Raw genomic sequence first — 21613 nt, 5'->3', positions numbered from 1 at the left:
GAATTTCTTTACTGTCCGAGCCCCCAAGGTCTGGAACAGCCTGCCAGCGGAGGTGGTTCAAGCACCTACATTGAACACCTTCAAGAGTAAATTGAATGCTTATCTTGCTGGGATCCCATGACCCCAGCTGACTTCCTGCCCTTTGGGCAGGGGGCTGGACTCGATGATCTCCCGAGGTTCCTTCCAGCCCTAATGTCTATGAAATCTATGAAATTTGTAAGGGGGGGGGGAGTGCCATCAGCTTGTGAAGCTGTTCTTGGGGATCACATCATTCAGATTCCTTCCAACCCTGCTGCAGGGGAGCGGGGAGGCTGGATGAGGTTGCAGGCATTTCCCCTGCGGTTTTCCCGGTCCTGCAGCCTGGGGCGTGGGGCCATGCGGCTTGCTGGGGAGAGGGGGCCTCCCAGCTCCAGGTGCTTCCTGTTTTGTAGCCGTGTGAAATTTTTGTTGGATGAGACAGCTCTCCCCACAGATGCAGAACATGTGACGTCGCCAGAGGATTTGGCTCTGGCCCAAAGAGCAAGTCAGCAAAATGGGTGGGTGGGTGTGTGGCTGCGTGTGCAAGCACCGTGTGCCTGTCATGCCATATGCCTGCACACACAAGTTATCTGTGGGCACTGTGGGGGCAGTTCACAGCACCCAGGGGCGACCCAGCAAGCAGTATTACAGAGCGGAGGCTAAGGGGGCATGGCACTCAGCTCCCACGTGGCAGAGGCTTCATGGAATATGAGCTGGTTCTTTTAAGGACCACTCAAACGCAGCTGTTGTTGTGAGGGGGCAGGTTTGGCCTTAAGTCATGGGCCAGCGTGACAAGGCCCCAAGACCCATCAGCCAGCGCTGATACAAGGCGGGAGTGACCCATGCCCCACACACGGTGTATATTGCTGGGAGCCAACCCACAAGCTCCCGAACACACCAGCAAATACATTGACTGCACCCGCACATATGCTCAGGCAAAATTGCTGCCATTGCTGTCATGTCATTAAATGGCTCCCTATCCACTTTGTGCCCAGGGTCCCCAGAATCCACATGCCAGCTCTCTGTGAGTGTGGGAGAGGATATCCAGGAGGGGCTTAAAGAAGAGGCTGGCGGGTCTGCAGACTAGCTCAGGGAAGGGTGTTCTGCCTGCAAGCACCTGTGCCAGTAGCAGACGGTGTGAGGGCATGAGGAGAATGGGAACCTGGTAGTTACATAGGGATAGGCAGTTTCTCAGGGCCTGGGAGGCAGTGGCAGGGAGTAGCAAATACCAAGGGACAAGGAAATGGAAGGTATGGTGTTATGTTGGAAGGGTATGATACTTTTTGTTTAAGGGAGGAGGAATCCTCTCCAGGGGACTGTCTCACCGTGCAGGGAGAATGCTCATTTTAATCCATAGTGTGTGATGCATTGCAAAGGAGAGGGCGTGAGGCAGTCAGTGGCATTATCCCCATTTTGCAGAGGGAAAACTGAGGCCCAGAATGAAGTGAGTCAGTGGCAGAGCCTGGAATAGACCCCACCTTCTGATTTCATGGTTGCCACTGTGAGTTTTGTGTAGCTGGTGACCTGTAATTTGTGACCTAGTGCCCCCGTTCCCTCTCTGTCAGTACATGGATAGAGTCATTTTTTTCAGATGAATCAGTTGCCAGAAAAAAACCACAGTGTTGTGTTGACCAAAATGATCCTAAATTCAGGCTAAATCCAGTGAGTCATTTGGGCAGGAAAAATGAGGGGGTGGGGTGGGAATTGAAAAAAGTGACATGCATTGTCTTAGCATTTTCAAAGCAAATGGGTTTGGGTTTTGTTTAGGAATGATGTTTCCAGACCAAGTTTGCTCATATTTGTTAAAATGAAATATGGCATAAATCCATTGCTGCCCCTCCTCCCCAAACAAAATACTCTGTTTCAGGTTGAATTAACCATTTCGGTCAACCTGAAGCTGTATTTCAGCCTGGTTTCCTGTTTGCTGACAAAGCTGGAAAGGGCTCAGTTTTAGGTCAAGCTGACACCATTTTAGTGTTTTCAGTTTCTCTGTTCAGCCAGGAAAGGGGAAAAAAAATCAATGATTTGCCCATCTCTAAGCCTGTTGCTGCTCAGGTCTCACTACAGTGAAGCAAAGCCCTGGCGTAAACACAGCTAAGGGAGCAGAGTCCCTGTTGTCTTACCACTCACCTGGTTATGAATCGTGGCCCTGAGGTTGGGGTGTTGTGGGGGGGAGGCTTTGATTTTGGATCTGCAGCTCTGGGCCTCCTATGAACTGTCCCTGAAGCCAGAAACCAAGGAATGCATGTCTGAGCATCTGCACTGAAGTAACCATCTTGCCCTGTGATTGACTTATGGGCTCTGCGATAACCCACCAGTTCACTGGTGCTGCAGGGAGTGGGGCTGAGTAGGGCAGAGCCTGTTTCTGAGACCGCCAGTTAACCTCCTGATTGACACAGGACATCTTGATTACTGGGCACTGTCTGGCAACAGGTGTTTTCCCACTGCACAGCAAATGCCAGGCAAGGGACTCTTGCTGGACTTCCCCTGTGGAGAATCCAGCCCAGCAAGGAAACATGGTATGACTTGATCACTCCCAGAGGCAAGGCGACCTCTACCCTGAGCAAAGCGGGTACGGCGCTCCCTTCGCAGAAGGCTTGCTCTGCCGGAGGACTTGACCTGGTTGGTGTGTAGAGTGGGGAGAAGCTGGGTCATAAAGTGACACCATGGGGTGAGGGGAACCAGCCTCCAGCATGTGCCTTTCTGTGGGAGAAGGCGTCACACTGGGCAAGGCTGAGTCAAGGCCCTCAGGGTGGCACTTGGAAGGGGTAGGAGATGCACTGGCTATTTTGTGCTGAATTATTTCATGGGGTAGCTGGGGACCTGGAAGTGAGGTTGAGGGGAGGAATGATGGGTGGTGGCTGTTCCCAGCACATCTGAGAGCATACCGGCAGGGAGCTGGACTTCTTGCATGAGGAAGCTGTATTATCGTGGCTTCAAGGACCCAGGCAGAGCTGAGACTATCAGCTCTCCTGATCCAAAGCCAGGCCTCTGCCTGAGAAGATCCCTGGCCTAATATGTAACATTCATCTGGGCTGATTTGCTGAGAGGATTACCAAAACTGCAGGTGAGACTAGCACCAACCCTGGGGAGCATGGTCTAGGGTGCAGGGGCCAGGACTCCTGAGTCCTAGCACTGTACAAGCCCCGTCCCTTCTCTGCGCCTCATGCATCCCATCTGCAAAATGGAGACGATGGAGCTTGATGGTGACAGTGAGGATCGGGACGGTGATGGGATCCCTGTTGCTTGGACCTCGGTAACCAGTTGATGGGATATAGCCCCTAAGGGCCTGTGTCTGCAGTGGAAACGAACCTCCAGATTAGTCGGGTCCATCTCACCTATGGGCAGTTCTCTGCCTGTCTGCCAGAGCTGGCAGAAGGACTCTTGTGAGGCAGGGTCTCTGTAAAGTGCTTTGATGGTGTTAGGCGTAGCAGAGTGGCACCTCGATCCTGGCTCTTGCTGCCTCTGGTTTCAGCCCTGGTTCCTGGAGTTAGGATCACCACATCAAGCTTGCATCGTGCATGGTTCCTGCCAGGTTGCCAGGAGATGCAGCTGCAGGTCCCTTGGTGCAGCTTGGTTTCTGTTCTTAGACACATTTGTTTCAAAACATGTTATTCTCTCTCCCTTATTTAAAGCCAGCACTTTTAAGAGTAGCCGCCTCAGGCACAAGTCCCCAGCCAGGCTCTGCAAGGCTGGCCTGGGGATTGCATCAGGCTATTGTTGCTGAAGCATCATCCTGAGGGACCATGGAGCTGTTTTTCTGTCCAGGCCCGTTTATTTTTGCTCTCTCCCTGGTCCCCTGTGCTTTGCACACTGGGGCTTGGGGCTCCTTAGAGAGCAGCCCTCAAACGGGATGCGTGAAAAGTTGAGAGCTTTGCAATGCTGCAGCCCCAGTGGTTCTTCTCAAAGCTGGCTGACGAGGGGATGCTCAGACTCAGGTGCTCACTGCTGTTCCCTGAGCTCTTGGCTTGCTCCACTAAAAACCCAGGGCCAGGTGCAGCTGTAACTCAGCCATGGCACATGCTACCTTCCCTCAAAGTTGAGGCCGTGTTTGCTGGCCAGTGGCCACTCTGATGGTGCTCCTGGTCCATCACCGTTGCATCAGAGCTCTGTGGTTATGTTGTACAAGGCGGGGTGTGTGGGCGCTCCACTCCAAACCCAGCTCTTCTCCTGGGTGAGGGCTGAGTGGGATTGCTATGTTCAACTTGCTACAAGAGCCAGATCTGGCTCCATTGCTTATTTTGCAGGACTGCATGCATTAGTAGGGCAGCATGCAGCTTGGGCTTCAGGTGGACAGTAGACATGAGCTCCTGGCAGGGTTTTCCTTCCTGAGGGGACTACAGGGACTGCCATATTAGGCCCATGAGTTGTATCACCTCTGAGCCCTCACCCCTGCCCAGTGCACTGCTCATTTTAGGTTGTTCTTCCTCACAGTCCAGCACCTCAGGGCTCACGGGCAAGGACTGAGGAAAAGGAAACTCCAGGACTGGGTTTATAGAGGCTACTATAGGGTCACAACTAAGGGGCTGTGGGGATGGGCTTGGATCTGAGGCACACTGGCAGAGCTCTGTTGGCCCCAGTGCTGAAACCGGGGGCTGTCACAGCAGCAAGGTGCCCAGGCAGGGCTCTGGGTGAGAGGACTTTGACTGCCTGCTTGCAAGTACCAAGATCTAGCCACCATTACATCTCATGTTCTCTGTACTGTAAGCACACAGCCCTTCAGTGAAGAAGGGCTTCCTTTCTGGGAGCCAGATGCATGGCCCCGAGCGCATTTGTCCTGTGCTAGCCTTAGTTACCCAAGCTGGCACAGGCGGTACCTGTTCTCCAGCTGGGCTGAGCCACTAGAGGTGCCGCTGTTCACGCATTAGCAGGCAGGGCACAGGTAAAGCATGCTAACTTGACAGATGTTTTGCTCAGAGGCCTTCCCCAAGCCCCTTTCCTCTCCTGCCAGAGCTTGCTCTGCCCTGCAGTGCCTCTTTGGCTTGGGCAAAACAAGCACCCATAGGTTTGCAGGAGAATGGTGTGTGATAATTTGACATCTCAGTGCTTTGTTAACTTTGGAGGCCTTGTGCAACATGTAATGGAGCTGAGCTCTGGAGCACCAAGCACAGACACTACATTGAGGCTGAAATGGCCTCTTTTATAGAGCATTGCTGGATGATTAGAGCATGTCACTGGCCGGCTCTAAAATCAGCCTGATCTGGTTCTTGTTTGCCAGGTAAGGGCTGGGTTAGGAGTGGGTGTGGGTGTGGGGTTTGGGTGGTGGATGTGAATGCCTGTTCTGCATTGCAAGGCTTTCTGGGAAATCCACCTCTTTCACGGAAATGTGTTCCAGGACCTCAGTGTCTAAAACGTGTCATTACCAGTGTCTAAAAAGTGTCATTACCAGGTGTCAGTCATAGCAAGTGCGCCTTCCAGATGTGAATGGGGTGAGGCAGATGCAGCCACATGTTTGAATCTGCAGCCGCTCTGAAATAGTCGCTCTGAATGGGAAGCCTTGGAGGGTACATCTTGATGCATGTTGACTCTGAAACCTAGTGATTACATTTAAACATAAACACATCCTGCTGCTAAAGTTGCAAGCTGTGCAGCTGAACTGTTCCTCCCACAAGCCGGAACTACCTGCATTTCTGCATTTTCAGCCCTATATCCTGCACATCCCCCCCCCCCCCAAAAAAAAAAAAAAAACAAAAAGTGAATGGCAGGGTGGAGGGAAACAGATATAGTGTCTTACTGAACATGAGCAGAAAAGTGTCTCCACAGCGGTGGAGTGCTATGGAAACTAGGTGGCTGTGCCCCAGCTCTAGATCCCATGTGCTGTAGAATATGTGGGGCTCTAATCAGGGCTGCCATGAGCTCCTGGCAACTGTAGGGCATGGCTGTGGACAGAGGCACACTCTGGTGTATATGCAGGATTGGGTTTGTCTCATCTCTTGTACAGTTATCCTGATATGTGTATGCTTTTCTGTGGTGTCTGGAGGATGCCAGAGCTCGCCATGAGCAGTGTTTCTGGGGTTTGGGGGAATTTTCGGTGCTAATTCTGGATCTTTCATCCCCTACCCCACAGGACTGCCCACAGATCCTGCCTTCCACCCAGATATACATCCCTGTGGGTGTGGTGAAGCCCATCACCCTGATGGCCAAGAACCTGCCCCAGCCGCAGTCTGGACAGCGCAACTATGAGTGCATCTTCCACATCCCTGGCAGCACCACTCGTGTCACTGCCCTGCGCTTCAACAGCACCAGCATCCAGTGCCAGAACACCTCGGTGAGTGCAGCCCCCACCTCGCCTCCCGCCCCTGCTGGGACTTCCCTTGTGGTCCAGGTCATTGGTGAGGGGAAGTGCATTCAAGCCTGCAAGGCATCTATGGCGTGACCCCTCTCCTGAGGCACACGTCTGGGGGGAGAGCTCATGTCCCCCCCACTCTGCCCCGGCAATTCAGAACACGTTTCACTTGCAGGGTGTTTGCTCCCTTCCTAATCTTGGCAGGTTGAAGGTCACCCCGGTGGCCTGGCTTGTTCTCCTACTGGTTTTGCCTCTCATCTGCTTTGCAAGCTGAAACTGTCACTTTGAGAAAGTCTTTCCTCACCCCCCAGACCTCACTGCCCGACTTGCCTGATGCATTCTCACCCCCGCCTACCCCCGCCTCACACTGGCCCAGCTGCACGGAGTCAGGTTGTGTGGAAGTGCTCCATCCAGCCCACCGCCCACCGCAGCCATTCAGCCAAACTGACCCCAGGGGACCCTCCCCTGCTTTATGAGCATTTCCAAGGAAATTTGCTTATGAAAGCCAAAGAAAGTTGCCTGGGAGAAAGCCAGCTGGACTGGCGTTTCAGAAACTCTGCTTGCCCCCCCTTCCTCCCCCCGCCGCCTGCACTTGGTTTCCTTTAACACCAAATGATCCCGCTTTACAAGCGGAATTGAGTTAATTCCCCATTTATACCCAGCACTGCACACACTCACACATGCACACACATGTCCAGTCACGCTTTCCAGCCCACTCTGTTGAGCCCAGTCAGGCCTAACTTACAGCTCTTCTGAGGCCCTGCAGCTGATGCTGCCCCTCCTTCCTGCCCTATAGCCCCTGCGCTCACTGCCCTGCCAGTGCTCCTCACCCTTGCCCTACAGCCCCCTTGACCAGTTCAATCCTGGACTCCTATCCAGCTCTGCCAGTGCTTTTCACCCCCCTCCCAACTGCCTCTGTGCTCAGCTCCACCAGTGCCCCTTAATCCAGAGCCTCTTCCTCCCCTGTTATTTTATCCTTCTCTCCTCTAGCTCTGCTGGTGCCTTTGAGGCCCAGCCGCTGCTCTAGTCTATGCCACGCTGCCTCTGGAGTGAACCTCAGAGTGCCACTGAGAAATTAGCCTTGCCCACTTGCTCCCAAGTCTGCAAACTAGGCCATGTAGACAGCTTGGGGGAGGGCATGCCTGAGAGATCTGGAGTATGCGCTATAGCACAAGGCTCGGGCTCTTCAGCAAGGTAGAGGTGGGGCATGCACTTGGGATGGCTCACCAGAGCCACGTATTGTGGCCACATTGGGGCTTAGGCATGAGCGGGGGAAGAGGGGAGCCAGTCACTTGGCTGCACTCCTGGGCTTGGTCCACAAGCCATACAGAGAAGCCTCAGCCTCGTGTCTCCTTCCCACTGCTCTGCCAGTGCACATTTTGTCTCGATCTTCAGCTGGCCCAGCTCCCCTCACCTCTTCCTTCTGATCCACCCTGTGCCTAGGGAGGTGGGTGGCTGTTACAGCCAGGCTGTGTGATCCACTCAGGAAGCTTGGATACCTGGTCCTGCTTGGTGACCTCTGTGGAAAGCGTGAAGCTGTGAACAGAGAGATCTGAAGGATTACTAGGCTGTTGCCCTCTGGGGAACACCACTGCTACAGTTCCTTGGCTGACCCGGTGGGCTCTGCACCAACCTTTCCTCATCCACATTAAAACTGCCCCTCCCTTCCTTCTCTGTGTCTCTGATTTAATCCTTTTAAAATTTGTTTTCCATCACTCATACCGTGAAAGCTCATTTGCAGCCATGATGTGAGCCATGCTCCCTGCTCTCCTGTCCTTCAGAGGCACAAGTGACATTTAGAAGCTATTGAAGATCTAAATGGTCTTTTCTCTTTCTCTTTCCCTCTGCCCACACAGTCTCATTGGGGTGGGACTGGGCTGGACCTGGAGGGCATCATTAGGTGTAAGTCTATCCCTCTCATTTTCCTGGGAGTTAATAGCTCTCGGTTTGTTACCTGATGCTCCATCCAGATACACCTGATGCGTTTAAAAAGTGGGTATGTCTGCCTGTGTCCTTGCAGTGGGAAGTCCTTAGCTAGTGGGCAGATGTCACATCAGGTATGTTCTTACCTGGCTGGCCTTGGACCTAACGCAGCATAAACTATCTGTTATAGAGGGAATTAGAGGCTGGGTCAGCGCTCTACTGTAAATATAGCTTCCCCCAAGGGAAAAGCTATGCTCAGGAGAATGCTCAGGTGGGGATTTGTATACTATTGTTAAATTCTCCATAAAGCAGAGGCGTCTCTGGGGACACTGTGAGTGTGAACACATGGGGTACATCTGCCCTGCAGAATTAACCTGGGTTAGCCAGGCCTGGCTGCGAGCAGCCTGCTCTCCACCCCCCTCCAGGTACTTCATTACTAGTGCTGGGTTCACCCGAGTGTTTGCTACTATGGGTGTGCAACACTTCATACCACAGTAGGCTGCACTTCATCAGGACACTTTCCTAGAGGGTTGTGGGAGAACTCTGTTCTGGTATGTGCAGGGAATTGTGGAAAGGCACTAGAAGCCTGTCAGCGCTCGAATGAGTTAGCTTACTTGCTCCTTCATCACCAGCCTGAGTGAAGCAATACCCGATCTGTAGCCTGCATCCCAGCAGAGCCTAAAGCAAGAGGTGCTGTGTGTGGATGGGGATGGGGGTAGGGGTAGGGGTAGGGGCGACGTTTGAGTAAGAGGCCAGCAGTAAGGACAGACCTAATCCCAGCATACGTGCTGTGGGCTGAGACTGGAGCACAGCCCGTTTGCAGTTATGGAAATAACAATGAAGTCAGCCATGGAGACGCATGAGTTCAGGGGGAAGCAGCAAGGGCCAACTGAGCACATAAGAGGCCAAAAATCATGTTTTCTGGAGTGGGAATGCTCTCTGTAGGGAGACTTGGAGTCTGTATTGAATTACCAACAGGGTTCCAGGGAGACGGCTCTTCGAATCCCAAACCCTGGCAGTAACTCCTTCCCAAAGAGGTTTTCGTTGTGGGGTGGGCTTCCTGATACTATCCAGGTGACCCTATATCCAGCCCTCCCTGCCTGCTTCTAAAAGCTACTCTTCAACATTCACCTAAATACCACCCCCCAAAGCCACAGAGGTGCAGGGCAACCTAAAACCTACGTTTCAGTCCTTACAGTGAGCCATCAGCCTCACATTTGTGCTTCTCGCGAGTATGCAGCGATTTCTTTTCAGTAGCTTAGCCAGGCTTCTGGTGCGTGGGGGCTGGGGTGTCCTTCAAGAGAAGCAACTAAAGGAGAAGCTGGAGTAATTGAACTAATTTCCATCGGGGTGGTGGGGGATTGCCCCCTACCAGAGCCACCTCAGGTTCCACCTCATCCATCTCCCTCAGCTAAGCACCGTTTTGCTCAGCCTGATCTCTAGGACTCAACGTAGGCGAGTTGTAAATGACTCGAGAAGAACGGAACGAAGAAGGCTGTGATGGATGAGAGCGTGCGTGTGCGAGGAGATTACTGCTGCCTCTTGTCAGATGAGATGGCCCCCAGGATGGAGGGGCCTCAGCTGGACTCTTGTTCTTATATTCTGCGTAGCTCCGTTGCTCTGTATCTCCTGTTGCCTTGCAGAAGATGCTTCAGAGGTCAACTGAGTGGTCATTTTCCCAGCAGGAGGCCAATTACGCCAAATACTGGCTCAGCTGTACGAGGGCTGTTACTGCAGCACACGTGTGCCCTAATCGCATCCCAATTGCCAGTGTTCGCAGGCCTTGAAATGGGGTCGATTAGGAGGCCGGGGAGTCTGTGGCTTGCCAGCGTGCAGTGCTTTGGAGGAGCCATTTTTCAGTGGCAGGCAAGAGAGAAATGGGGTTTCCTACTTGCTGTAGGACAGCAAGGCTGCACAGAACTGCACCCGTCACAGAAGCACTTCTGCAGGGTGCAAGCAAATCTCTTGGCTGGGCTGCTCCCCAGGGCAACTGTGATGGTGCTTTGGGGTGGGGGGTTAAGGCTGGGGGGGGAAGAGGCCACGCTGTCCTCAGGCCTGGCTGCAGTCACATCAGCGGTCCTGCTCTGGTGGGCAGGATTAATCTGCTGAGCAACGTTACATTCACATGTGTGAGTGTTGGCAAGACTAGGAGCCTCCTGGATCCCCAAAGGCAGCAAATCCCTGCTGCTCTACATGTTACAGAGCCTTTTGGTTTGGGGTCTAGAGAGCAGCAGGCAACTCTGGGGTGGTTAGAGCAAATCTGTGTTCATACATGCACCCCGGTGCTCTATTGTCGCAGGCCCGGCAGGCTCGCGCTCCTCAGGGGTGGGAGGAAGCAAGCCAGGCATGCTTTTCTACCAACCACATGAAAGTAAGAGCAGGCTTGTTGGTGTGTCGGCAACCTCTCAGCCAGGGAACTATCAGTTGTTCACCCTTGCTGATTTATTGATCTCTAACCTTTCCCATTTGAGGAGCAGACCTGCCTCCCCCACTTCTTCTCTCCTTCCCTCTTCGTTCTGAGCCCCTGGTCTCCATCCTGCCTCCCTGCCCCTCCTGTCAAGTCTGTTCAGTCCTCCAGGCAGGGACTTTTCCTGGGTTGCAGAGTCTACTCACTTGAGGGCTGATTCTTGAGGATGCTTAGCACTGTTCATCTCACTGCTTTTGTGGGAACTGAGGGGACTGGGCTAGTCCCCTCTGTTTCCTCTTAAACTTTTCTCTTTGTCTTTAGCTTGCAGTTTGGTTTAGCTCATTTTGAAGCAGTTGGGGATGCTGTGTTCTGAAGGACACTATATAAAAATAAATAGCATGGTTGAACAGTAGTGAAAGCGCTGGCTTAATGGGTCTTGAAGGTTGTATCTGATACTCAGCCTGTGGGAAAGGACAGTGACTTGTGTTAAATGCAGCACCTGGGAGTGATGCTTGGGTGACTGAGGGAGCAGGTGGGTTTGGGTGCTGGGGTCAGGAATTACTGACCATTTGTGCCCATTTCCCTCTGGTCCATACAGCCTGTGAATGGTGGGGATGTTGGGAAGTAGTCATGGCAGACTGTGCCTCCTGCCTTTTCAGTGCAGTCCTATAATCGCAGCTATTAACTGTGGTGCCTTTGAGGCTCTGGCTTAAACAGATGTGATGGCCCAGCAGGTTAGGGGCCAGGTGTTGTTTCGAACAAAGGCTTTTTGCAAAGCCGTCCATTTCTATTGATAGTTTGCATCACAGTAGGACACAGTAAGACCACAGACACAACAAGAGAGATTCCCTGCCTCAAAAAGCTGACAGTTTAAATGGACAAGAAGTGAGACAGACATAGAGATAAAGGTTTTTGGTTGAGGTCACCCAGTGGGGTTGGTAGCTGAGGTCGAGCAGACCCCAGATTCCTGTGCCCCAGTCCAATACCTGCCTTCTGGAGGCAGCTTTGCCCACCCTCCGTGTAGGTGACATCTCCATAGTGAAGGTTGCAAACAGAACTTGAATAACCAATGTGAACGTAAGTTTGGCCTAGGTATTATCAGACATCTCCTGAATAAAAAGCACAATGTCTATGTGCGGGGTGCAAACTTCATTTGCGTCACAGAAGTGTTGATGTCATGATGGTCCAGGAAACACTTGAGAAGCAAGATGTTTGATAATATCTTTCATTGGATCATCTTTGGGTCTTTTGGCCTGTGAAAGTGTACGTAGTGCCCAAAAGCTTGTCTAACATCCCTCCATACTATAGAACTGGTTCTGTGAATGGGACTACCAAACAAATCTTGCTGCTTTGAGTTACAGGTCACTTGGATTTTAGAGCTGGAGTTAAGGTTTGAAGTGCATTTCTTTTTCAAACCAGTCTTTCCCCTACTGTTTTCATGACCCACCTGACTTTGTACAAGAAAAAACCTTAGTTGAAAAAAGCTGTCTTGGCTTTCAGCATACACTTGCCTGTTTTAAAGTTTGAAGGCAATTTGCCAAGCTGTTTTAGGTTTTTTTTTAGTGTGGGTGCTTAAAATTCACACTTTTTTTTGAAATTTTACTCCTATCTCTTTTTTTTCAGTCCATCTGGCTTGATGATGGCACTTCATACTCTATACGCAATCAAATACCATTAATGCTGACCTGCAGTGGGGAAGCGAGGATGAACTTGTGTCCTGGGTTGTTTCAATTTCTTTATGATGAATAAAGAAGAAAGGGAATTGGGTTTGTTTAGTTTGCTTGGTTTTAAGTTTGTACTTTTTAATGTTAGAAATTCATGCCTTGTGTTATCTGGAAGACCCTCTTGACTGGTGAACTACTGAAAGGACCGCATACATAATCAGAGATAGGAAGTGGGTATTTGATGTCTATGATTGTGGAAAGTATGTAAGCAGATGCTTAATTCCCATAACTTCTATGGGAATCTATGCACAAGGTTAAGTGTTTTGCTGAATAAAGGATTCTTTTCTGGATTAGGTTCTGAATTGGGAAGAGATTTTTAGTTAAGGCTGCTTAAAACTCTTTGTGTTGTGTTTGGTTTGTTAATACTGATCTAACTCCAGTGGCTAGTTAGCATTTTGAAGAAAGGTCATTTTTGTTTAAACATTCAGCAATCCCTTTGTAAAGGTTTTAATGTTGAGCATGCACATCCTCTGAGACACCCAACCGGTCCTCCAGCAAAATCAAGGGATACCAGGAGAGACATTCCTGCTAGCTCTAAAGTAAAAAAGCAAGCAGAAAAGAACTTTAATGCCTCCCCACTCAAAAAAACCCAGTGCCCCTGAGCTTTCCTTTATCTGTCATAAAGAAGTAAAAAAAGCGTTAGTTCAATTTAAAAAAAAACCTTTCCAAGTCAACTTTAAATTTAGTTAACTAGTTTCTTAAAATCTTTTAAAAACACTTATACAAGACCTTGCCTTATTATTGAGTATCAAGATGCATTCCAACTCACAAATCCAATCTCTGTTGCAGTTAAAAACTCCTTAGCATTCAACGGCATGGAGATGAACGTTAGCTTCAATCTTGCAGATGCTTGTTTGCACACATGAATAAAGTTCCTCCTGTAGGCAAGTGTTTGCAGGCTTAGTGTCATACTTTGAAATGGAAGGCAGATACATATTCACATATCCTCACGGTTCATACAGGCTCTCAAATAAATGAATGAAGGTAAACCACTGCATTTCACATTCCAAGTCCCCCCCCTTTTCGTTCTGCCAGCTGATACCTTGCCTACCCACCTTATAACACAGCCATTGTTCTGGTCGCTGCAAAAGATAAACAGCATTATTGATGAAAAATAACATCGTCTTCCATCATTTGTGGCAATGCTAGTAACACAAGGAGGGGCTTTTTATAAAAATATATGCTGCCAGATTTCTCTCTGATGCAGTTAAAAAGGTCTTAAGGAACTACCCCAAGCATGGATTTGGTCCCGGCTTTTGCTCTTGAGAATGTTCCCTGAAAGGGTGTAATGTCAGGGGTTAACCCATGAAACATTCTTTGCCTTTAAGTTTAAAAATAGAATTGAACTCCTGATCCGCTCCTATTTCCTCCTTTTATTTGGGTTGGTCGTCTCGGTGCTTTAAATTAAACGTAACTCTGAAACTATTTCTCATTCCCTTGCACAAAAGCAGCACTGGGTGATGAGCAGCTGTGTCAACTCAGGAGAGTCCTTTCGGGCTGATCTCTTCAGTCCTCCTGTCATTCGCAACGAGTTACTCGTCCTTCTGCAACTTGCCTCTGGCTTCCAGCCATCATCTCTTTGAACTTTGCTCCTTCCTACCCTGGTACCTATTGGGTGGGAAGGCATCCGCTGATGTGACTGCCTCTTTGGAAAATGAAAGGCAAGTCCTCTCCATTCTTCTCAGTAACCTGACAGTAACATGGCCTGTGACCTGTCATCACCCAGGGCAACGAAGGCAGTCAGAAAGCTGAACACCAGATGGTTATTGGGATGGTTTGTCAAGGATCCTATCACCCATTTCATGCAGTTAGATGAGAGCCAGAGTTTGAGCCCCTTTTTGTGAGGGGATTAGTCTGCATTGTTCCTGAGCATTTTGTTAACACTACTCTTTGGAGGAATGCAAAGTGCCGGAATAACTAAGCTTGCAATAGTGGCATTGTCCCCACACGTGGCTGGGGAAAGTGAGGCACGGAAAGGTTATGGGACTTGCTCAGGGATGCACAGAAACCCTCTAATAGAAGTGGGAGTGGAAGCCAAGGGCCCCGACTGACCATTGAGGACAACACCTTATCCTCTGCTAAAAGAGATGCCGGGCTGCCCATGGCAACACGGTACTGCATGCCCATTCCCGGAGGCTATGGGGCTGGGAGGCTCAGCTGACTAGTGAGGTGTCGTGTTGCCATGAGTGTGCTTGGCAAATGTGTGGCTTGTGGGGTTTCTTTGCAGTTAACCTTGATGTGGTCCAGGCTTTGACCGCACCAGAGCCCAAGGGTTTCAGGATCTCAGCTTGCTGTATCCTGGGCTCCTTTCCAGGAGCTCGGGACATGTTGGGCTTTTGGAGCTGCGTGACTCGGAAGGGAAGGAACATGAATGCAAAGAGAGAATAATAGCAGGAAGAGAGAAGAGATATAAAATCAAAGCCGAAGCCATCCTGTCAGGTTGTGCTATGTGTGTGAGCGCTGGTATTTTAGTGGGCCTGGAGTATATTTATAGGGGAACATAAATCATACACACATGCCCTATTATGAGTGCTGCACACCTACAGTATATGTATCTCTAATTAACCAGCCGCTGAGAGGGAAATGGGATTGGATCCTGCAACCCCAGAAACGTTCTTGGAGGAAGCAGCGCTCTCTCTCTCCTCACGGCGCCTACATTTATCTTTCCTGCAGCAGTGTTTAAAGTGAAAAGGGAGTATCAGGAGAGTTTGATAGGATCCAATTAAATTCCAGCAGATAAAATAATGATGAATTGCAGTTGAGCTCCAGCGAGACGCGATGTACATTACTGCCATCCCCGTAGCACGGGGAAGGAGTTGAGGTCATCAACTACAGAAAAAATAGGACACAGCTGCAACTGAACCGTTCCTACAGAAATGCAATCAAGGGGCGCGCGCCTGTAGACGGGGGTGTGGGAGAGGGAAGTTGGGATGCAGACAGATGCTCCAAGCCTATGCAATGCACGCTGCTTGCAGCTGACAACCATCACCTTTCTTCCAGTTGCTAATGTGGGCTGCAGCCTTATCACATGCCTGGGAGAATCCAGTGTAGGGGCTTGCTTTTCCTAGACAGCCGTCTGGGAGGACGGTGTTTTTGGCTTGTTGGGTTGGGAGCAAATGGAATTTGGAGCAACTGAAGCAGGCTTGGTCCCATGGCTGGAGATGTTCTTGTGCTGGCAGGGCCTCGAAGCCCCCCTGATGGATGTACCAGTCTCTGGGAAGCTGAATTTTGGGGTCTCTCTGTAAAGGAATTGCTTTGGCACAAGCCCCTTCCTTCCAAAACTTTGTGCCCAGAGACCCTTGATACTGCTTGTCTTGATGCTTATTAGTACCAGTCCAGGATCTGCTGAAGTGGGCCGTGCAGGACAGACAGGGCACCAGCCTGGTAATCGAGGGTGCAGTGACTGCTGTCCTGAGCTGGTTTTTTGCAGTGGAGTGAAAGGTGAAAAGCACATAGCCCTGTCCTGGACCATGAAAGGTCCTGAAAGGAATTATTAGGGTTGTACAAGGCGACAGAGCTAGGAGCAAGATAGGGGAGAGAGAGTCAGTCCAGAGGCAGGGTGAGAGCATCAGTGCTTGAATCCCTTCTCTTGGGAAGGAAACTGTCCGGCTTGGCTGGAGCGCCCTGCCTTGGTGTATCCCCAGGCGCTCCTTTGAGTTACCCTGTGCAGGATCTTTGTTACAAGATTCACAAGCGTCTGAAGTGCAAAGCTCGAGGACCTGGATGCCAGGAACTCCTGGCAGGGCTGTGTGCTCCTTTCCTTCTCTGTGCCTTGCCTCTCCCAGCGGAGATCCTACTGACCTGCTTCCCGGGGCTGTGGCAAAGACTGGGTTAAAGCTGGCAGAGCACTTGGACGACACAAAGCACTGAGTGTGTCCTGCTGAGTGTTATTACTCTGCTTCTAACCAGGCTGCTGGAGGCAGGAGAGGTTGTCAGTACAGTTTGATTGGTATTCTCCGAGTCCTGGATCCTAGGGTGAGGCTCTGAAAACAGCGCAAGAAGCCCTCCCTCCCTTTCATCTGTGGCCACCATTTTTGCTCCCAGATAGCAATTTTCCCTTCCAGCAACTTGTCCACTGTGCTGATGCTTTTCTGCTGCGTGCTTTCCCCCAAAGGACTGTGGGGTTAAATGAAGGGTCCCCAGGCTTTTTCAGAGGGTAGAGCCTCTCTGATTAGGTATGTCCCCTCCCATTCACCACTGCCCAGCCCCTGCCTTCCCCATCCATTCCCCATCACAGAAACCCTGGCTGACAACCCCAGCAATGATGACAGGAGTTATTCCTAGCAAAGTGTTTAATGGATGTTCTGTGTCTTTTAATACAATTTATTAGCGGGCAAGCCAAGAGGAGCCAACACCATGTGAGCACCCTCAGGTTGGGTGCCTCTGAATGTCAGGACTCATTAAGTCATTGTGCAATATAGCGTGTTCACCTACATTAGTTATTCATTGGTTTGTCAGAGGGAAGACATGTTTAGGATGAACTGGAGGCAGCTTGGCATGGTGGCCTGGGCATGGGACTGGGAACCAGGAGCACTCAAGTCCTTCTCACGGAAGTGGTGGTGAGCTGGGCAAATCTCTTCAGCTGCTTAACCTCAGTTCCCTCAGGAAGGTGATAAATTGAACTTACCTGTAAGCTGAGGTGGGGCTGAGAGGAGGTTATGACTTATGAGGGGTAACTGGGCTTTGCAAAGTGTCAGAAAGGGTAAAGATGTAATGGATATGAGCATGACAGTTATCAAACAGTGTCTCAGCACTGGAATATGGGAACGATTGGGGATTCCAGGATATGCTTAGGCCCCACTTGCCTTGCCTTTGCGAACAGGAAATACATTTTTAAAAAACCCCACTGGAAATGGGCCACCTCTGTGTTCACCTGCCACGTCCTATAGGCAGGAGGCTGTTTCCCTCCCAGTCAGAGTGCGGAGTGTGACCGCTTTCTTGCTCTGCGTCAGGGCTCGGTGATGCCATCGACTTTTGCGAGGAGCTGCGTAGAGCCCAGCACACGGGTGCTGAGGGGCGGAAAGCTATTCGGCTCCCCTCCTAGGCTGCGCTCAGTTGTGTGTTTGAAACCGGCCCAAGTTTTCTCTGGAGGATCTGCCATCTGAGTCAGATAGGCTGCTCATGCTTTCTCTTCAGCACGTTTCCATCTGCCCTCTGACAGACTCAAGCCACTGAGTCTAGTTGCTCAGGACCCCAGTCCTCATTCTCCTCTGCCATTTCATCTCAGGTCATGCACACCTGGGTACAGCAATCTTTGCTCAGAACTTGTTTTGTTGCACCCTTCCTGAGCACAAGTGTGTATGATGGTGCAAGACAGCGGTTTCTGGGGCCTCTGTCCTGTCTAGAGACCTCCTCTTGTACTGGTCACCGTAGCCTCTCAGCTTCCATTCAGATCTGTCCTCAGAGCTCTGCTGACCCTGTCTGAGCCTGGGGCACAACATGGAAATAACTTGGCAAAGTGATAAAGGGAACAAACCCTGGGAGGAGCAAGAGGGGCTTTTCCAGCTTCGAAGAAGGTTAAACCTTTGAGGGGTGTAGGAAGGAAAATGGGTGTGTGAGCAGGAGTTGGATTTTGGTGGGGTCTGTGCGATACGAGGAGGTGGTGTCAGATCCCTGGCTCTGGAGTAGGCTTTTCCACCCCCTGTTTTCTCCTATACTCCCACCTTCCTTTGTGCTCCCTGACCCTGGGTTTTGGGACATGGGGTTGGCTCCCATCCTTTACATCAGCCTAATGTGGAGGAGAAACTCAGGGTGGTTCTGGAAAACTGGGCTTAGTCTAGTTGTGGAGAGTTGCAGAGAAGCCAAGTTGGCTTGGGGGCAACGGAGCGCAAAGCCACCAGCCCTTGTTTTCACTGGGGGCTCCCTGGAGTTGGTGACAGATAGCCGAGCGTGTCGCAGACAACAGGGATGAATCACACCTGGCCTTCCACAACCCCCTTCTCCTCTCCCTGCAGCAAAGGCTGCTGGGCTTGCCAGTCAAGTGACCATCAAAACAGGTGGCTGGGACTGCCAGCTCTTATCTTCCCTCTGGCCTCAAAAGCCAATGTCCGTGGCTGAACGAAGCGGTATGCGTTCCCTGCTGCTGGCTGCCATGGCTGTGGGGAAGGCCAGGCTGACTGCCGTTGGTGGAGGGTAGTAGGGGACCCACTAGCAGCAAGCAGAGCAGGCATGTTTCAAGATGCAAGACTGGTCTGCTCAGAAAATGGGTCTCTCCCAACTTCCTCGAGGAGCTCAGTGCTGGAAGGAGAGCCTGAGGAACACAGTGCTTTGCTGAGCAGTTTCTAGATTTAGGACCTGAGATCGCTTAGAGCAGTGTTTCTCAACCTGTGTGTCACAACTCAAAAGTGGGTGGCAAGAATATATGAATCACAGAAAAATGCAGGGAAGTGTGGGTTTCCCCTTGCGGGCTGGCAGTGTTCCAAGAGCCGGCTGCGGGGAGTGGGATGCAGGGGGTGCCACATGCACATCGACCCGCATGCATGGATGTGGCAGCCAGGCAGGGTGGAGACCAGCTCTTGCAGCTCCCCACAAGTAAGTCTATGGGGGTTGCATAGACAATGTGTCTTGTGCTGGCACCAGGCTGCAATGGGCAGGAGCTGCCTTGGGGGCCCAGCGGGTGGGTCCCAGTGTGGGAGGGTGGAGCAGAGCAGTGAGACTAGCTGCTGGAAGCTGAGCGGTGGTGGCATGGTAGAGTTGTGGCCTAGCTCACAAGCAGCTGGTGGTGGGAGGAGGTGAGGGCAGCGTGGGCTCATCATACTGCTGGTGCAGGGTTCATGGTGGCGGCAGCAGCAGCAGCTACTCGTGCTGTCCCATTCCACCCTCCCACTCTGAGACCCACCTGCTGGGCTACTGAAGCAGATCCTGTTCATGCTGGTCTGGCCAGACTGCAGCCCTGACCCTGTATAAATCTGGGGGGGGGGTACATGTCCCCCCCATGGCCTACACACCCACCCCCACACACTGAGGGGTTACAGCCTGGGGGCAGAGGGCAGTGGGCAGGGAGTGAGGGGCACCAGCAGGGCTTGGGGTTGGGGAGCTATGGCTTGGGAGTGAGGGGCACTGACAGGTCTGGGGGTTGTGGCTTGGGAGTGGGGACACTGGCAGGGCCAGGGAGCTGTGTGCCAAGACTGGCCATTGAAGTTTACAAATAGGTCCTCGTACAAAAAAGATTGAGAGCCACTCACTTAGAAAACTGTGCATGGAGCTGTGGATTGAATCTCCTGACCTTGGGTTTGAGGCTGGGCCTGGACCCATAGGTGAGAAGCTGCCAATATCAGGTCTTTGAACTTCATCGGTGCTGTAGGATGTATCCTTTGCTGTGCATCTTTGGGATGAGACCTCAATATCTCCAAAGCTGGTGCATGAAAGGTTAGCTGAGATCCAAGAAACATTAATGCTTCAATGGCAGTTCCCTAAAGGCACCTATACACATGCAGCAAGGCTGCTCCAACACGCTGCGATTACAGCACGTTGGAGCAGACTCAATTAATCAAGTCTGCTGGAGCGTGGTACTGTAGTCCAGCAGACTCTAGTGTCACGTGCATCAGCATCTCCATGCTGAGAAATGGTGGCGGGGGTACTTTAACTAAATCTAAAGTGCCTAAGCTGTCATTTTTCAGTGCAGGAATGCTGATGCACTTGATGCTGTCAGAGCCGGTCTACTTAAAGCGTACCCCCTCCGCTCTCGGAGTATGTGTATAAGTGCCCTAAGAGCCTAGTCAAGATACTGTGCTTCATGCAAGTTAGGTGCTCCTTTCCATGCCAGAAACAGCTGCATTTTCATAGCATTGCCTGGCGCTGGGTGGGGGGAGGAATCTGTGGTGGAGATCACAAGCGGATGTAGTGCAAATGAGGTCTGAAATCTGAATCGCAACATCTCCTGCTGGTTTGAAGAACTGAGCTAAAGCCCACACTGCACATCTCAGTCAAGGAAACAAAATATAACTTAGAAACTTGGGGGCCCAAGCAGAACTGTTACTGCCAGGCATGGTCAGAAGGGTAGGTGGGGGGAGGCACATTGCTTCTCTATGATGCTTTCATTGTGTGGGGCTTGTTCCTTCTCTCCCCACCTATATGGTGTCCCATCTTCAAGGCGGGTGCATGAAGGGTTAATTATCTTTTCCCCCACCCCCTGGCCACCCTTTCACTCCCCCCTGCAGAAAGAGTTCATTTCCAAAAGCAGCTGGGGCAGGGAGATGCAAATAAGTGTTTTGGACAGCTGCAGGCTGGATGCTTTCCCGAGATGCCAGGGCCCCAAATGAGACATGTCAGAGTACAAATTGAAAATGCCAATTTCACTTACGTGGCCACGCTGCTCGTCACAGCTAAATTCTGCTCCACGGCTCCTCCCCCCCACTCCCACTTCTGAGCCTGCCAAGTCTGGGACTCCACCTGCTTGTGTGGCACTTGCTGCTCCCCAAGCGCCTTGGTGCGAGGGCTCCCTCAGCCTCTGCCCTTGTACAGGGATGGAGGGAAGGGGGTTGGAAGCGCATACCTGCTGAGTTTCTAGTCCTTTTCTGTCCCTGTCATCATGGGGCCCATAGTCACAGTCCCTGGAGCTCAGGGAAGGTATATGATACACCATGGAGGATGGGGTAGGGTGGGAGCCTTCCCAGGAGCACCGCTGGCTCCGTGGGCTCTGGGCTGAGTGGCGCGAGGTTTCAGTTCAGCCTTGGTGGTAGCAGTGATGCTCCATTGAAGAGGCAGGCTCTAAATCAGAGCTTTCTGCCACTTAGGTCATCAGTGGTCTGACAGCAGTTTCAGCTGGATGGACCAGCCCTCATCGTGTCCAGTCATAAGCTGCTCTTCCCTGCTGAACAGCTGCTGGCTTCTGCCTCAGAAGTGGTGGTGTTTTACTTCTGGGGACAGTGACGGCTGGATCTGGCTGTGCAGTCCTGTCAAACTTGCACTGTAGGGACAGAACTGAGGGCGGAATTCAGCCCATCCTTAGCAGATGGCTTGTGGGGATCTTTGGGTGCCAGGGGCATGTGTAAGGGTGTGCATGCATGTGTGTGGTTTTTTTGGGGAGGTCATCTCATATTTCTTCTCTGATGCCCACTAGCTGGTGGTTTTCTTTGATTCCCTTCAGTTTCTGGATTGCAACTGCGAGGCTGTCCAGGTGTTGGAGAGCCAAGGCTGCTGGGACCTCAAACACTGGATTTGCTGCTGCTTTGACTTTGACTTGTCTCCTGGGTCACTGCTTTGTGTCCTCTGGACTAGGCTGTCGCTGCCAGTGGGGAGCTGCCCCTCTGGCTC

The 21613-nt window shown here is 51.4% G+C and overlaps 1 protein-coding gene across 1 annotated transcript in view; it reads left to right on the top strand.

The window, feature by feature from the left end:
* The window catches only part of PLXNA1 (plexin A1), a 225109-nt gene that overhangs the window by 137556 nt on the left and 65940 nt on the right, over positions 1-21613 (top strand). The window contains exon 10 of the mRNA XM_019536823.1: positions 6086-6286. Coding sequence (XP_019392368.1) covers positions 6086-6286 — 201 coding nt within the window. The remainder of the gene's footprint in view (positions 1-6085; positions 6287-21613) is intronic.

The sequence above is a fragment of the Crocodylus porosus genome, unplaced genomic scaffold (genome assembly GCF_001723895.1).
Source record: "Crocodylus porosus isolate Cpor-Errol unplaced genomic scaffold, CroPor_comp1, whole genome shotgun sequence".
In the NCBI taxonomy this organism is placed as follows: Eukaryota; Metazoa; Chordata; order Crocodylia; family Crocodylidae; genus Crocodylus; species Crocodylus porosus.
The sequence above is the reverse complement of the archived record's forward strand: the minus strand, read 5'-3'. Positions and strand labels throughout refer to the sequence as shown.